Below are 17,653 nucleotides of genomic sequence, written 5' to 3'. Positions count from 1 at the left end.
TATCACATCAGATACAATCACCATGACGAAAAGTTTTGGATTTATAGTCTGGCCAAAACATGCAGACTCATCAATATAAGAGCACAGATGATACAACTGCTTACTAAAACAAAGGCTGAAATCAAGACATTACATTTATACCAAAATTCAGATTTAATGATTTCTTTCAAATCAGTCACGCAGCTTATACGTTCAACCGTCAGACATATTGACAAGCTTATGCGCTCACAATGAATATACAAAATATACAAGCTATGGCGCTTCACATTGAAAAACCTCCTTCTCCCCACACCATTACTCCACATGTCGCAATATAAAGGATACATGCAGGGCTGTGTTATGTGAAACTGCCCTCACCAATACCGCATCAGCAAAACTGCAGCTGTATCAAATCAATCGTTCAAAAATGATACTTGCACATTTCTGAGTTATAATTGTGCCATTTGCATGACATGGTGCATCCATGAGACTTTTAGGTTGTTTTTTTTCTTGCAACGCTCCATTGCAGAAATATTTGTTTTCTCCCACAAACAAATCTCAAAAGAAAACCAATCCTCAAAATAGCCATTTCTGCTACGTAGATTTTGTCTTAAATTTTAAATTCATGGGAATCCCAGTTCAGGACAACACAGACAGTCATTTGATGTGCAGGCAAAAACATTCTCACCATTCCGCTCTCTCACAAGCGTCTCATGTCAGGTAACATAAATGTTTATTCTGTTAATTTATTCTGCATAAGCATTTCAATTATTGGAATCTTTTGTGTTTCTGAAGGTATACATGTATGTTTCTGCTACGTGTCTTTATTTCATTAAATATACGGTTTGTTACAGTCATTTATATTAAATTAGCATTATATTATACACGTGTTTTCGTTTACTTTTCTCTTTGAGTTCTAAAAAAAAACTATACACATGGCCTGTATGTCTATATTTTAGGCCCAACCATCCCTCTGTGTGTTCTCCAAAATCTCCTCATAAAGCCAGCTCTGGGTGAACTCCTGGCTCTTGTCCATCAGCTGGAACAGTCGAAGATACTCCTCTGGGTATACATGGCCTATGAGTATGTCTTCCTGCATGCCCATCTCCGATATCAGCTTACTCCCACTGTCTGGACACCAGAGACTATTGAAAAAAACACACGCACACAAAAGAGAGATAATAAACCAGAGGAAGATGCGACCAGAACATGTGTAATCTGAAACAATCTATTCTGCAACCTGTCTCAATAGCTATGTGTGTGCATTGCTCACTTCAGTCTATCAATGAGCTTGGCCTTCCTCTTCGCCAGCAACTGTTTGACCATCATCATCAGAGTCGGAGCATTAGAAGGAGTGAGGCCACCAGAGAACAGATCAGCGCGTGGACGGAGGCGCACAAGGCACAGGTTGGAAGGCTGGGGGACGATGACAAAGAGGTAGAGGATGAGGGGAGATTGTAATTGACAAACCCGACTTTACACTGCATCGTTATCGAGTCTGCTCTCTTTCTTACCTTGACTCTACGTGTACACTTTCTTGACAGCACAAAAGAGTCCCAGGGCTCCTGTACAGAAAGAGGGGAAGGTTGACGACTAGGATACTTTTCCATCAGAGTCTTTGGAAATTTAAGTGGGTTGATCCCAAGCATTCACTTCACGGACCAAGCATCATAAAACAAACCACTGTAACATACTTTTTTGTGAGCAAATTATATTTGCCAGAGTAGATTTAATGCGGCAGTTTCGCTTTTACGCAAGTGTTTTGTTGTTTTTTTTTTGAGAAAAATCATTACTTCAACACCTCTAAACATGCTTGATTCTCCGTCTTTGCTGGTTTTTCATACATAAGCATAATCCCCCTCCTTCATTACTGTACCTTGTGCAGCAGTTCAATATCACAGGCCATCTGCCAGAGGACGCCATATGCTCTGTAGTTCATCATGTCACCTGGACGAGCCGCCAGTTTCTGATGGGAGAAATAATCAGATTATTGATTCATTTAAGTTACCAGGCAGAAAGTCTGCCTCAGCACAAACTATTGATCGAGATGTCAACATGAATATGGTGAATGGGTTATTTTTTTTTGCAGATCACCAAAGTGGATAATTATACTGACAGGTGCAGCAGTAACTAAGTACAGATCTGAATTAGTTTAAAGCTCTGTGAGCATGGATGTGACCTTCGCCATACTCATGAAGACAGACAAACACACTCTAGGTTATAACTCTATGATAATTGGATTTACTGGTACTCCTTTTCTACAGATTGAGATACTGGTAATGCTCTTGTTCTTTTACCAGGTATTCCTTCTCGCTTATGAAGAGGTTGAGCTCTACTCTTCCATATCTGTAGACAGACAGCCGTTCAAACAAAGCGTAAACCATTTTCAGCATCTTGCTACGTTCTTCAGAGTGGGGCAGGATTCCCACCACCTTCACCTGGATGTCTAGAGAGAGACATACACAAAACTACATTACCAAAAGACTGACTTCAAGGGATGGTCGAGTATACAATGCACAGTCATCATTCAATGAAGTGTGTGAGTGTGTGAAAGATGCAAGTCATTATACTGATGCAATGTGAGTTGCAGAAAAAGTTCTATCAATCAAATGTTTTAAGTACACTTGTTCAAGGATTAATAGCTTGCCAAGTGTTAGGATATTACCAACTGTATAAAAGGAGTTCATTTATTTATTTATTTTTTGTAGTGGGAGAGGCCCAACTAAACAAAACCCCTGTCTGTGTGCCTGTGTGTGTGAATGACAGATTTGTCAACATAGCAGTGCCTCAAGTTTGTGTGTGTATGCATGGTTTAGTTTTCTCACCATCAGTCCAGCTAGCCTCTGATATCCCCAGGTCATTGAACAGTTTGTCAGAGTACATGGTCGGGGCTTTAAGAATTCCAGTGCCCATGGGGTCGAGTTTGAAGAAGTCACAGTGAACCACTTCCAGCTGACCATCAAGGCGATTTTCCAACTCCTACGGCATGAGGACATAATTTAGTTTATTGTGACACAAGGGAGTCAAGATTAATTAAACAAATAACCATTGCCAATTAGATTGAGTTGGGTCACAACAAAGATCTATACGTGAGTAGAAATTAGCCAGTGTACCATTATCCGTTTCTGTAGAAACTAGTTACAGAACAGCCTCAAAACTGATCTTCAGATAAATGTTTTTGATCACAATAGTAAAAGAACTACTTGCAGAACAAGTTTTTTTTTTGTCTAAATGTGAATAAATAAACTTCAGTCAGCTACCCAATGACTATTTACCTTCATCACAACTACAAATACTGACATATTTTACTCAGCAGACACACTCATTTATCTAGTAGATTATCTGTGCCGGACACTTGTTTTCAGCCCTACACATAAGTCTACAAAAAGTAATTTGATGCAGATGTTTCTGTTACCTGTAGGTCTTTTAAGAAGGCTCCATCCCCTACAAGAGCCACAACTCTCTGAGCTCCAGCATTTAGCAGTGTCCTAGTCAACACCCCAGGACCTAAGAAAGCCAGGCACAAACACAACCAATCAATTCTGTGTTGTTTCACTGAATGTTTCACATTTTTCACTATGCCACTACAGTCAAAAGAGAACTGTTTAGCCTGAAAATATTTGTGCAAAAAATAAGAACAGCAATTCATACAATAAGTTTTTGACTTAAACACAAATACATACCTGGTTCACATTCTAATATAACCGTTTTAGCATCCTCAGGTTCAAGATGCTGTGCTACCAGTTTAGCCAGGTCTGGATCCACTATGAAGTGTCGCAGCTTTTTACATGCATGAGCACGTCGTATATTCTCCTCGACCTCCCCGACGTCCAGGAAGTCATAGCGGCACAGAGGACGACGCTGGCCCTGGAGAAGGACATGAGTGCACATACAGATTGAAAGCAATCAGCAAAAGATGTGAAAAAGCTCACATTATATTGTCAAACCCTGATAATCTTTTTCTACGTCAGTTTTTCATTTTACTGCACAAAAGCAAGTTATCAAACAATACCTTCATCTTCTCCACACACAAAGTGGTTAAGGGAAGAATTATGTGTTTATGTGTTATATGTGTTTTGCACCTCAACAATCAAGGAGAACCAGCTGTACAAGCTAGGGCATAGTTTTGATAAGAAGGCAGATCATAGAGCAGACCCAAGACATGCTGGAGGTTTTACTTCTTTCATCTAGCCTGTAGGCCCTTTATGATTCCCCCTACCCTGTTGTGCTTGCCCTTTTGTCACTGCAGCAACCGAAACAAATGGCGTGAAAACAGTTGGAGGATCATGGGCCAGGTGTGTGATCACTGGTGTAAATACCACAAAAAGATTTGCTGATGGACCAAAATTTCTTTCTTACTTCTTATATGAAAGACATTTCCCATAATTTTATATCCCATTACAGGGGGAAAGTACAGATAAACAGACATATGTTATACCTTAGCAGACAGGTTATGCATTTGATTAGAAATTCACATATTCCAAGCAGCAGTGGAAGACTAGTGTCCAGAAACAAAGCCAAAGATAGCTGCCTACCTGTACAGCCACAGCAGACAGGTTCCTGTGTGTGAGCGATGAACTTGGGGATGTCCTCTCTGCAGAAGGCTGTTGTAAGTTTGGACTGGGTCGACCAGGACCCGAAGAGAGAGTGTCAAGGCTGTAGGCCCTTCTATGAAGCATAGGAGCCCCAGGAGCACAGAGGCCGGATACAGCGCCAGGGGCCAGCACAGCCTTGTGCAGACAGGATCTACTTCTGATGGTCTGGCAGCAAGCAGAGCGCATCAACACCTCCACAACCCTACAAATCTGGGTAGACATGATGGACCAGTGGACCTGTGACTACAGAGGAAGAAGAGAGGATGGGGATAGGGTGACCCCTTCAAGAGGGCACTGCCAAGAGGGGGTGGGGAGAGAAGGAATGTTAAAATGAATAACAGACATTTAAATGACATTAAATAACATTTAAACATCATTATTAAACAATGTCATTCTTAAATGACACGTGCTGGAATCTAATTGTAGTAGCTACCTCAGTTTTACTCTACTATGTAAAGGGGCCATACAGTGCATGAAATTGTAAATGACAAGGTGTACATGTTTAATATGATTCAGTTACTATCGTTATACAAAAATATATTTGACACAGTTGTCTGAAAGTGAGCATAATAGGTTCTTGTCGCACGTGGGGAGGTAAACTTCCTAATCGGCCTCACTGGAGAGGTTATCACTGTCCTTCACCCGTCAAGCCCACGGACTTTGGTCATCCCCTCGTTAAAGATGCACAAATTGATTTAGCAGGCGATCTAATACACGAAGGCGTAGGTCAGCTTGATGATACTGACAATATCGAAGTTGTTAGCCGACTAGCTAAAGACGCTATGCTAACGTCACTTAGAACTAAATCGCAACCAGTGTCGTTACGTCATGAGAAACAAACACATACCTTATTGCAAATTCTGCTTTATATCCAAATCAGACTACACCAGTGGTTCAATGTTGTTTCTTTTTGGTCTTTTCGCTGGTAAAACTCCGTGACATTGAGCCCTTCGCATCGCGACCCCACACTTGTTTTGCAATTCTCGTGGTGTCGCAGGCGCACGTAATATTCGTCATTGACAGGCGACAGCCGCAGGGACCAATCAGAATGTCGAGGAAGTTGTCATGCTAACATGCGAATGCTAAAATAAACTAAATGTATTATATGCCACGCCTTACTAGAAATATATACATTGTTTAGAAGATACACAGTTAACGCAACATGACGCCTGTTATTGTTTTAATAGCTAAAAACTACCACAGTGGTTCATGCTTTAGCATGTTAGCATAATGCTGCTACGGAAGTAGACAAAGAAGCGCTGTCAAAACTGCACGCAGCCCTGGCTCAGTCCTGTCAGTCTGTCAGAGAGGTGAAGGTGCGGCGGTGAGCTCCTCCAGTCTGTCTGCTGTCACTATGGCTCGTGTTGAAACTACATCTAGCAGGCCTTACCACCTGGTTATCTTCGGAGCTTCTGGGTTCACCGGGCAGTTTGTGGTGGAGGAGGTGGCCCGGACTATATCCGAGGGACCGAAGGGGAACCTGAAGTGGGCCGTGGCTGGCAGGAGCAAGCAGAAGCTGGAAAAAGTTCTGGAGCAGGCCGCCGGAGTCCTCAGTATGTATCTGGTCAACCCTAGGAAGTTATCTGTGTTAAAGCAGAGTGTCTGTAGAACTGTCAGCCCTTCGACAGGGTTAGCTTCCGAAATAAGTTGCTCATCTGAGGTAATGTGAAATGCAATGGTGTTGTAGTTGGTGAGCTGCGATTTTAATCCGATTTGCCAAGAATACGGTCCATTCCCTAGACAAAGGGAAGTTGCTTAACTCCGACTCAGGATGTCTTATCTGCACACCCAAGTGGAGCTCACTGATAGTGATTTTACATGTCCATGACCCTAAACTCTGTCTCTCAAAGTCCAAGCGACGTTGCAACCAGGAGTTAACGATTTCATTAAAGCAAATATAATCATTATTATTAAGAAAACTAATGTTGCAATGTTGCAGTTCCCTCAGCTGGTGATATTTTATTCAATCAATCATTGTTGGACGCTGCACATCTGCAAGGATGTAAGTATACATCTGCCAAGTCAGTCTAAGCTGTAAAAAAAAAAACTTGTGTAACTTATGTGGTGTGATGACACAGAAGTCGCACCAGATGATTAAGCAAATTATTTAAAGTTCTACTTGATTCCGTAAATGATTACTCAGTCAAACTTTTAGTCAACATGTTTTCTGATGATTTCAGCATTAATCCAACAGCAATAACTCTATTTGTTTACTTCAAAGACAGAAATGCAATGAGTTTCATAATGGATTCTAATGAATAAAAGAATCTCATGAGTTAATAAATGTACCTATATGATGTCAGAAACTGGCAAACATGTTCATCACAGTTACCACTGGCGTGTGTTAGCCACGGTGACATCGTCATGTATTGTGAAGATATAGAAGATATCTATAGAGGATACATAGCTCAAGATTTCCATTTTCAGTGAAAGAGAAAAACTGTCCCCCCTTTTTCTGGAGAAGTTTTATTCAGCAAACCATTTGCTGGATAAAACTTCATTAGTCATCAATTTAGAAAAAAAAAAAAAATTGTGACTACTCATCCAAGAATTGACTAATCTTTTCAGCTCCAACAAAAATAGAAGTATAATTCACCTAAAGGCAACTATTATGTGGAAAGGGTAATAAATATTTACGTATTCTGGTAATTTGTTCAGGTTTACGATCCTTTTTATTGGTGCAATGCTCTAAACATGGAAATGAAGTCCATAACTGGATCAACACCAGGGAGCTATTCTGCTGTTATGACGGTAATGTGAGTTTCCAGAGGATTAGAGGCGCAACAGCTGATGGAACATAGCTGCTTGCTGTGCAGTCCCCATCCATGACACCACATACACACAGCTGGTTAGCACTAAAAAATACAATTTGTCTGTTCAGACAGATCAGTGTGTTTTCTCCACCAAGCACCAAATAGTTACAGTGACACATTTAAAGCGTTGTTACAAGTTCTGTCCAGCACATAAATGTAATGTCATCCAACATATACATGATCTATGTTCTCGTAGTCCAGTTTCTGCCGCTCCTCCTTCATTTTCACTATATTCATCTATTCAACCTTCAACAAGGTTATATAGTACTCATATATTTACATCTGGGAATGATTAAGAAAGACTGTTTAACGGCCATTTGGATCAAAATATATTATACCACCTGTCTTTTCAAAGTTTGTGTCTGTGTGTGAAGGTAAGCCTGAGCTGAGGTCAGAGGTGGACATCATCGTGGCCGATGTAGGAGAACCAGACTCCCTGGCAGCTATGTGCAAACAGGCTGTGATTGTTCTCAACTGTGTCGGGCCTGTAAGTAGACAATTCCACTGACACGTGTGCCCCCCTGTTTATTTTTCTCTAACACAGAACTTTCTAGCTCCATCACATGGCACAAAACACTTTTTCCTCACATCATCTCACAACATTGGCATGTTGGCATCTCCGTTTGGCATCACTGTAGCTCAACTTTGCCCCGTCGATCTCTTCTCTCTCTCTGTTTCTCTCTCTGTCACAGAGCAGCCTTCATTTACACAATGAATACCACTGACTTGAAGCACACAATAAGTCGTATTGTATGAAAGTCAGAATGGAAAGTAGGCTTCCACCACTGCTTTGCGTCTTGTGTGTCATTGTCCTTCCACTGCAGTGACCACTACTGTTGGTTAGAACTGAGGCATACAGTTAAAGACAAAAGGAGATAAACCTGTGTGAGCATAAATGTAGTAAATCTGGTATAACCAGGGTAAAGTAAAGTATTTCTTAGTCTTTTGTTCAAAGAGCAAAGGTGTCATGTCTTGTTGCTGCAGTATCAACATATGGGGCCTGTCCAGGTCAAGATAGAATCTGGGGGAGATATGGTGACCAAAGATACCAGCAGGCAAAAAAATAAGGCATGGATTGAGCAGTGATAAGAACCAAAGCTGATGGGGAATTAGCCATCAACTAAGTCAGGAGAGAAAGGAGCTGATATGGAACATTAGATTAACTAATTTGTGTCTTTGTGTGTGTATAGTACAGGTTCTACGGCGAGCCAGTGGTCAAAGCCTGTGTGGAGAATGGAGCCCACCATATTGACATCAGTGGAGAGCCTCAGGTACGTCTGTGCACAGTGCTGCACTTTGAATTTCTAATGTGTGGATACTGTAAGTCACTCCATCAACATCAGTCATCACATATATTACATATGAGAATCAAATGGAGTTTTTTCCTCTTTTCTTTGGAGCGACCTAAATCTTACACAAAATATGATAGATAGATAGATAGATAGATAGATAGATAGATAGATAGATAGATAGATAGATAGATAGATAGATAGATAGATAGATCTTCTTTCTTGACCTGCATGTTGTGAGTGGACATATTTTTCTGCGTTGCTGTTGTTTGGGTTTGGATTAAATAGGAGACATGCTGCCTTTCATGATGTAGCTTGTTAGACTAAATTATCTGTCACTTGGCTGCTTGACAGCAGATTTCTCTCGCTGTCAGGTGCTGCTCTCTGTAATGCAGCATGTCTCACGAGTCAGCAGAACTCTGACAACCTAACTTGAGGTTTGAATGTTGACCAAAAGCTGCACAAAACACTCCACCACCTTCACCGTATCAGGACGGAACTTAAAAGCACCTCTCTGCCTACCTAAACGCTCGTTGTTGATAAAGCTCCATAAATATGTGGATATTGGTACAGTATAGAACAATCATTCATCATGTCACAGGCACACGTTTGTGTATGCGTTCCTGTTTGTGCTCCTACACATTTTTGTGTGTCTTGCTGCATGCAGTTTCTGGAGGGAATGCAGTTGAACTACAACAGCGAGGCAGCTGAAAAAGGTGTGTACATCATAGGGAGCTGTGGATTCGACTCCATACCTGCAGACATGGGAGTCATCTACACCAGGGACCAGTTCAAGGGTATGCACGCATTGACACGCACACATACACTTATATAAACACAAAAATACAGACACACTGCTTAACTCCCTGTACTTTTTTTATTTAAGATTTATTTATTGTTATATTAGCTTCTGTTAAAACATTTTGTGTATTTATCCACAGGTACGCTGACGGCTGTGGAGAGCTTCCTGACTGTCAGTGCAGGATCTGATGTAAGTCAACTTTATTATTATGTACATTCATTTGTCATATGTATGTGGTATCACATGTCAATGCTTATCTCAAAGCTTTCTTGCTTCTTTTTCTCCGTCAGGGCGGATGTATCCACGATGGCACGTGGCAATCTGCCGTCTACGGTTTTGCTGACGGCCATAAGCTCCAGAGTCTCAGGAGGAAGTTTAATCACAAACCTCTCCCTGCTGTGGGCTCCAAGCTTAAACGCAGGTACGTACAGTAGTAATCCCCTGTTATCTTTCTTCAAAATAAATCAGATCCTTTAACTTTTTCTCAGTGGCAGTTACACAACTAGTTTGCAAAACTCAGTAAATCAATATTATACAGTGATGTGCACAGAGCAAAGTTCCTATGCTTAGAGGTTCACAATTTTTCTTGTCAGTCAGAGAGGGAACATTTTGTACGAAAAAGACTAACCTGGAAAGATATCCTCTTGATTTGGCTGACTAACACGGATGAAGCCTCACAGTAACTTCAGATAAACTTTGGAACATAAGTTTTCATGAAAACAATTGGACAGCTGTGGACATTATTGGACCTGTCACATTTTATATTTTATTGAACAGAATGAACAAGTGGAATGAAAACACAAACCCTGACCATCCAGCTGAGAGTTCTTCTTTTGTTTTTCTGTGTATTTTGTCAGGCTGACAGCAATTTTATAAAGAAAAACAGTAGTTGGCATCAGCCATAAAACATGTTTGTATGATCTGTGATATGACAGGGCTAGTATTGCTTTTTTAAAATGGATAAATAGGATTAAGAAATTTGTTTTATTAGGATCTCTGACATTTAGTCATTGACGAGTCAAGGCATTAAGCAGGACATTCTACGGTTGGAAAAACAATCTTGTCAGTGCTATCTGCTGGACGAACCATGTAGTGGTGGTGTCGTGGCTGCTGACTGGCTCTAAATGTTAGAGTTAAATCAGGGTTATATCCCACAATCCCTCAGCACACATACAAGCATGTACTACAGTTTCCGCCACACATTTTCACGTCATGTGTTTCTCCACGTGTGTTTGTGCATTTATAGGGGAACGTTGTTCTTCAGCAATGAGATCCAGCAGTACACGGTGCCCTTCATGGGCTCTGATCCCTCCGTTGTGAAGAGAAGTCAACGCTTCCTGGTGGAGGAACATCAGGCCACACCGGTCAGGCTTCACATTCTGCGTTTTGTTTGCCCACTCTGTCTTTGTGTTGAATTCCCTCCATTGAGTCATTCATAAAAAACTTCTACAAGAACATCATGTTTGACGGCCATAGTTCAGGTCTCCTACATCCTGTGTGTCTGACCTGTTAAGTTCGGAATTTGAATGTGAAAAACAACTAAAACAACACACCTTCTTTCCGATTTATTAGTTTTTACGATTGAAAAATAATCCTTATGTATATAAAAGTGAAGGAAAACACAATGCACCTCCTAACAGTAGGTTGTCAGTGTGAAAATCCTGGAATCCCCCTGCTTAAAGAGCCTGGGTTAAAACTTTCCAATGAAATAAAAATATTTTTGTGCTTGGCAACAGACAAAATTCAAAAATTGGCAAATTGGTGTTCTAATGAAATGATCAAAAGACCACGATAGAGTTGTCAAAAGGTGGAATGCGGCCCACATGATGCTAGTTGAATAATCTGCCCCGTGTGTCTAATTTCAATTTTAGTATGAAAGATGTGATTTGTGATCAAAGGCTTTTTTGGTGCAAAGCTGGTTGTGAACTTTTGTTTTGTTGATCGTGATTTATCCAGTTATTTTGAAAAAATTGGGCTTAATGGCAGACTATGAAAAATGTGTGCATGCTGCTTTTGTCAAAGATGCTCTGTAATTTCTGTTGGACATTTTGACTAGACTGTTTCCATCCTTGTCTACTACAATCTGTAATTGTTAAACTATAGGTTCAGTATGGAGCGTATGCAGGAATCGGAGGAATCGGGAGCGTTATCAAGCTGATGTTTGCAGGCATGATGTTCTGGTTCTTGGTCAAGTTCAGTTTTGGACGTAATCTGCTCATCAAGGTAAACACACGGCAGAGTACAGTTCACATGTCACCACTGACTATAACTGAATATTAATCCATAAGCATGCTGGTAAATGTGAATGCTTTTTATCCGCCCACTCTCTCAGCACCCAGAGTTCTTCTCCTTTGGACTCTTCTCCAAGGCTGGACCGAGTAGGAAGCAGGTAAAGTGCTGACAGAACATAAAATATATCCAGAATTTCTTGTTTATAAATAAGAAAAGGAAATGAGATGATGCTCTGTTTTCTGTGTTGTGTGTGTTTTTAGATGGAGGGTTCATCCTTCCAGTTTGCCCTCTATGGAGAGGGCTACTCAGAGGGACAGGACCCCTCACAGGGGAAACCTAACAGCAAGATCCGCACACTGGTTCAGGGACCAGGTAACTGGGTTATTATAATATGTTCCAAACAGGAAACAAACACCAGTCTCCTGGGTTAAAGTCCTGTACTCGACCCATTGAGCCACAACAGCTTGTTCCAAATGCAGACTATGTCACATTTTCAAAACATAGATGTGGAGTAAAACAAACTTAAACCATGTTAATTATGTTAAATGCTCATTTGTCAGTTCTGCACTGGCTGGATATTGAGGCAGTTAGTAAGTCAGACTGTTTGCCACCTTCCTTGATATGTCTAATGGTTATTTTAATTGTGTCTCTGTTATTAATCAGAGTGTGGATATGTGGCCACGCCCATCGCCATGGTACAGGCTGCTCTAACAATTCTCAACGAGCCCGCGGACCTGCCCAAAGCGTGAGTTATCATCATGCACGATAAACCATACCACCAGTGTTTGTGTTTATTTAAAATGATGTTTTTCAATCCGTCCGACCCGTATGTGTAAAATGGTTTCAAAGGAATAGAACTGGTTGATTGTTAATCTATGATAAACCAGACAGTAATGGAATGTGTTTGTGCTGTTTATTTTAATAGAAAGACTAAAAGTGGGAAACAAGAAAGTGTGAAACAACACAAAAGTTATTTTAGGAAGTGAGAGTGAACTTATATTTTTGATCATCACAGACAGATGTGGCAGTATTGCACTGAACAGTGTTTTTTCTTCCTCTTGAGATGTAATGTGTTTTGTCAGTGAATGCACAAGCCAGAAAAAGTATTTCTTAAATTTTTTTCACAGTATAATGATGAAGGATGGCTCATGATTTATAGATATTAACCCCTTAAGGAACACCGTTCCAACATAGGAACACCCTTGTTTTTGGACGGAAACCAAAACCTGTGTTCCAACCTCTGTGACTCTGTGTCAGTATGTCATAGAATCACACTTACACTTCCAGAAAAAACTTGAGGGTGTTACCTTTCTAATGGCACCACATCCCTGAGTGTCAAACTATGTGGGGGCTGTCATGTTTTTAATTTCGGTATGTCATTTTGGAAAAAGAACCTTAAAATGGGGGCGTTCATTAAGTGTCTAAAATGGTTCATGCAACCATGGATTTGTCTGAGAAAACAGATTTGAATTTTTTTTTTTTTACCTTGTTTTTACTTGCCCCCGGAGATTATTAAAGGCCTTGGAAGAACTCGGTTATTATGTCAGTATAAGCATGTGCCTCTGTATGATACAGCAGGTCTAAAAAGTCATAGCCAAATACTCCTTGGCTACAATTGAATAGCGTGTTTTGCTTGAAACGGCCATCCCTTTTTAATGATTTAACATTCATAAATCACATGAATATAACTTGATCCTGAGACTTGGGTATGACATTAATTTAGGTTGTAATTCAATTCTTTTTACTCCGCTTCATTTCCAGGGGAGGAGTGTACACTCCAGGAGCTGCTTTTGCGAAAACCACCCTGATCGACCGCCTCAACAAACACGGCATCCAGTTCTCTGTCATTTAAAGTTTGTCCCCCTCCCTGATGTCATTACTCCAGGTTTCTCTCAGCACTTACTAATACGCATAATAACAACTGGGAAGTTTCCGACTGTAGATGAGGGCCATTTCACCTCGAAAACCGGGACTAGAGATGAATTGCACTTTCATTTTTGATGGTACTTTTGGCAGTTATCCCCAAAACTCGTCAGAAACTTGCCAGTCTTCCTTTAGCTTGAATATACAATTAACCCTCTGCTTGTAGGACAAATAGCAACAGCTGTAGCAGACAAGGATGGTATGAGAACCATTGTGCATTAATGGGTTTAACATGGCCTACACTAACATGACTACTGCTAATGAAGGAGGCATTTTGATCAGGATTCGGTTCAGTTTATGTTTTTCAACACACACACAAAAAAAAATGTAAACTCGTGTTTAGATAGAATCGTAGACTGTTTCCTGAAAATACTGTCAGCTGTAAGAAAACATCTACAATCTTCAGTAAAGTGTTGTCCATGTAACATACAGTTAAATGCACAAGGACATTACTCTGTAAGTAGCACTAATATAGTTGATGTACATGTGTTGTTCTGGTTCAGTGGGGTAAAGCTGTCAGAAAGCTGTTAGAAACCTGCTGTGTGTGAGTTCGAATTTGATTTTCTATATTTGTTGGGTCCCAAAAGTGGAACCACACTCTCCTTGTGGGGTCTGACAGCTTTATGGGGACCAAAATGCCGGACTCCATAACGTAATTCATTATATTTCAGAGTGAAGACTTAGGTTATGGATTGGGTTAGGAAAGTATTGGTTATGGATAGGTTAAGTCTCTTGGAAATGAAAGCAAGTCCAAGTAGGGAAAGCAAAGGTGTTTGGTGTGTGTGTGTGTGTGTGTGTGTGTGCACGTACATGCTTGTCTTTCCTGTCCTGGCCTGTCAGCTAAAACTCCTGATTGCTTCGTGTTTTTGACAGTTTATAGGTGGACTATCACTAAGTCATCCTCCTCTCTTCAATCTTTAATTTTTGTAGATGAATGTTGCAGCAATTCAGCAAAACAAGTGTTTGCTTTAGAGCCTTGTCAAGTTGTTTGTGCATAAAACAGCATGTGTTACAGTATGAAACTGAACAGATTCTCTCCGCTGTTTAGCAGACAAGTTTTTTTTTTAAATCTGTCTCTTTCATATTGACTGGAACAGTCTCAGCCACAAAGTGATGTTGATGTCAGTTTTCCACATTTGAGTGTTGGAGCATTTTGTGCACGTGAAGAGCTGTTTTGGGGTTTTGTTTTGGTGTGTTTTGCTTTGTATGGGCATCATGAATAAAGTCAACTCTGCTAATGGATATATACGTCTTGTGTCTTTCTCACAAAGCTTCATAGAAACTCATCAGTGATGCCCATAATACATTTTTCTGTCACGTGGAAGAGGTTTTCAAGATCAGTAGTTTATATTTACAATGGCATATTTTGAAAAAAAAAAAAAAGGGAAAAAAGAAAACAGTTATTTGACATCTAAAGGTTAGTTTGTGACCTACAGCACAACTGAAGTCATTTCATACATCAAAGTGTCCTATTTTATAGGTTGATTCAAAAACTTGAAGTAAAAAATCCTACACAGTGGCACAATATAAAATGCAGTCAGAGGAGGCCCTCAGTTTACTCCAATATGGTTTTGTCTTACAACTTCAACTGAATTATGCCCTAACAGCCTAAACGTGATGAGCATGAATAATGAAGTCCCTGGTTCAAGTCCAGCCTGTCATTCCCTGGATTGTTTACAAGTGGTCCAAAATGCTGCTGGGAAACTGTTGACCTTAGTCCTAAAGGTCTCATGTGACACAGATGTTTTTTTTTTTATTGCTTTCCACTGGCTCTCCATCAAACACAGAATCCAATTTAAAGTTCTTGTGATCACTGCATGTCAAGACACCTGCCTTCATCAGAGATCTTTTGCACTCCTATGCCTCGTCCAACCAGGGTGTGCTGGTAGTTCTTTGAGGCTTAAATTTTTTTTCCTTAAATTTAAGGAGACTGTGCTTTTGAAGTTGTGGGTACTTAGGTTTGGACCTCTCACCCTTTTGACTTAAGATCTGTGGACCCCTTTGAATGAAAAAACTTGAATAAAACAATTTGTTTAGGCTTACCTTTTTCCATCCTTCAGGGAAGCAAAGGCGAGAAATGTGTGACGTCTATGCTCTTCAAGGTGCAATATAAATAAAGTTACTTACTTACCATAATAAAAGGCATGAAAATTTCCCAGAATATGAAAACAATTTAAACAAAATTTGGATAATTAATATGGCAATAATTGCTATTTGTAGTACCTTCAAAATGTATAGCACTGCGATGTCGGTCCTTGATTTAGGATCATCTGACGTGAGTATCTTCAGTGACTGTTCCCTCCGTTGAATGAGTGGCAGCATCATAATAAATACAATGTTGTAATGTTAAATTAAGAGCATTAATAAAAGTGGTTATTTATAAGGTTGCAAATATGATGAATGGGTCATGAATGGCTGTAGAATTAAATAATAAAATAAATACAGAATTTTGAGCTTTGTGAAATCTGATCAACATGACAAGTTTTTCCTCGCCCGAATCGAGGGTCTAAGGACAGAGGATGTCATTTACTGTACAGATTGTGAAGTCCTTTGAGGCAATGTGATTGTGATTTTGGGCTGTGTAATATATAATTTATGAGATATATATATATCTCTGAGTGTTCATGCATCATTGATGCAAATCAAGCTATTTGCTTGCGAAGCGTTTGTTTTGCTATGAGGACAGTTTGTATGGAAAGTCTGTGTCACGAGTTCAGCTACAAAGCGAACATATGCAGGTGACGGAGAGATCTTGAAAACACACCTTGAGACCTGAAGCGTTTTCACACAAAGATTAACAAGCTGAAGTTTTTACTAAACTTGTGACCACTGTGGACATCGGAGGGCCTTCACCATCTTGAGGAACCCCTGCGAAAATGTCTGCAACTCAACTGAATGATTCTCTTTTCCACAATATCTCGACAAAATGTATGCCCACTCCGCAAGCTGGTACCGTTGCTGGTCTTTCTATTTAGTCCATCACCCTGCTCTGTAACTTTGCGGTGGGTGTCCCAGCAAACATGTGGATGTTTTGGCTGATTTGTCATGGAACCAAAGAGCTGCTGGCTTCAGACACCTACCTCCTAAGCCTGGCCTTCTGTGAGATTCTCTTCTGCCTGGGACTGCCAGCCCAGCTGTACTGTATGTACGGCTTTGAACGTGTCATAGATGGTCTCCCACTCCTGTTGAGTGTGCAGATGTTTCTGGTGTGGACCGGCCGGCCTATTTTCCAGAGCTGCATCTGTGTGGAGCGTTACATTGCAGTGGTCCACCCATTAACCTTCATCAGGTTGGTGTTTTAATTGATTTTCTACAGACTTTAAGTCAGACCTGCGATAATAAGAAATATTTACTGAACACTGTGCTGTGTTTCTATTTCCCAGGCTAAAGCCCATGAGGTACACAGTGACACAGTGTGCCCTGGCCTGGTGTGTCGCCTTTTTGCTTCTTTTCCTTATGTTACAAAGACCATCGGAGATTGGATTGGTGTGGTTTTTCCCCATAGTCTGCATGTTTCTTTACTGCTACTTCGCAGTACTGTTTTCCTTGAAGCAGCCTGGTCCAGGAGAGAGGCAGGGGGAGGAGAGGGGAAGAGGAGACAGGATGAAAAGAAAAGCCATCAGCATCATTTTGGTTAACATGGTGAGTTATGTGGTCAATTATCTACCACCACTGACAATTTACTATTTGGCGAGGGTAGTTACTGTTCCAACTATAGCTTATGATGTGGCCACAAGTCTGGGCATAGTCTGTGGGCTCGTCCAACCCTTCCTCTACCTGCACAGGGCTGGGAAGCTACCGTGTCTCGAGAGAGCACTGACCTGAAAGTTAAAGGGTAACTCCGCCAATTTTACAAATTAAAGCATGTCTGTAGGTCTTGCGGAGTTCTGCTACACATGTAGTAAAAAAACAAAAAACAAAACAAAACACTAATATAAAGCCTTTTGTGGCTCCAGGGGAAGCTGCATGTGACCTGATAAATCGCCTCCAGTGATGCCATGTGAGGCTGAATTGGATTGC

At 40.6% G+C, this 17,653-nt stretch overlaps 2 protein-coding genes across 2 annotated transcripts; one reads left to right on the top strand and one right to left on the bottom strand.

Annotated features, from left to right (window-relative positions):
• Positions 1-129: 129 nt before the first annotated feature.
• Positions 130-5,596, bottom strand: tfb2m (transcription factor B2, mitochondrial). Its single transcript, XM_030415487.1, has 10 exons — positions 5,422-5,596; positions 4,515-4,868; positions 3,663-3,846; positions 3,395-3,486; positions 2,805-2,958; positions 2,277-2,425; positions 1,856-1,945; positions 1,494-1,544; positions 1,253-1,395; positions 130-1,124 (listed from the first exon to the last, which is right to left on the bottom strand). The coding sequence occupies exons 2-10, from the start codon at positions 4,794-4,796 to the stop codon at positions 935-937; spliced, it is 1,335 nt and encodes a 444-aa protein (XP_030271347.1). The 5' UTR covers positions 4,797-4,868; positions 5,422-5,596; the 3' UTR covers positions 130-934.
• A 42-nt stretch (positions 5,597-5,638) lies between these two features.
• On the top strand, positions 5,639-14,875 carry LOC115580819 (saccharopine dehydrogenase-like oxidoreductase). Its single transcript, XM_030415489.1, has 12 exons — positions 5,639-6,127; positions 7,762-7,874; positions 8,578-8,658; positions 9,344-9,473; positions 9,618-9,667; positions 9,769-9,899; positions 10,725-10,842; positions 11,582-11,701; positions 11,811-11,867; positions 11,971-12,082; positions 12,374-12,455; positions 13,472-14,875. The coding sequence occupies exons 1-12, from the start codon at positions 5,929-5,931 to the stop codon at positions 13,560-13,562; spliced, it is 1,284 nt and encodes a 427-aa protein (XP_030271349.1). The 5' UTR covers positions 5,639-5,928; the 3' UTR covers positions 13,563-14,875.
• The last annotated feature ends 2,778 nt before the right edge of the window (positions 14,876-17,653 follow it).

The sequence above is a fragment of the Sparus aurata genome, chromosome 4, assembly GCF_900880675.1.
Source record: "Sparus aurata chromosome 4, fSpaAur1.1, whole genome shotgun sequence".
NCBI lineage: Eukaryota > Metazoa > Chordata > Actinopteri > Spariformes > Sparidae > Sparus > Sparus aurata.
The sequence above is the reverse complement of the archived record's forward strand: the minus strand, read 5'-3'. Positions and strand labels throughout refer to the sequence as shown.

Coding starts and splice junctions, on each gene's coding strand:
- tfb2m (XM_030415487.1), bottom strand. CDS start 4,796: ATGTCTACCCAGATTTGTAGGGTTGTGGAGGTGTTGATGCGCTCTGCT. Junction 1,545..1,855: donor ATATTGAACTGCTGCACAAG/GTACAGTAATGA, acceptor CTTTCTGTACAG/GAGCCCTGGGACTCTTTTGT. Junction 1,396..1,493: donor AGTGTACACGTAGAGTCAAG/GTAAGAAAGAGA, acceptor ATCGTCCCCCAG/CCTTCCAACCTGTGCCTTGT.
- LOC115580819 (XM_030415489.1), top strand. CDS start 5,929: ATGGCTCGTGTTGAAACTACATCTAGCAGGCCTTACCACCTGGTTATC. Junction 7,875..8,577: donor TTCTCAACTGTGTCGGGCCT/GTAAGTAGACAA, acceptor GTGTGTGTATAG/TACAGGTTCTACGGCGAGCC. Junction 9,900..10,724: donor GGCTCCAAGCTTAAACGCAG/GTACGTACAGTA, acceptor GTGCATTTATAG/GGGAACGTTGTTCTTCAGCA.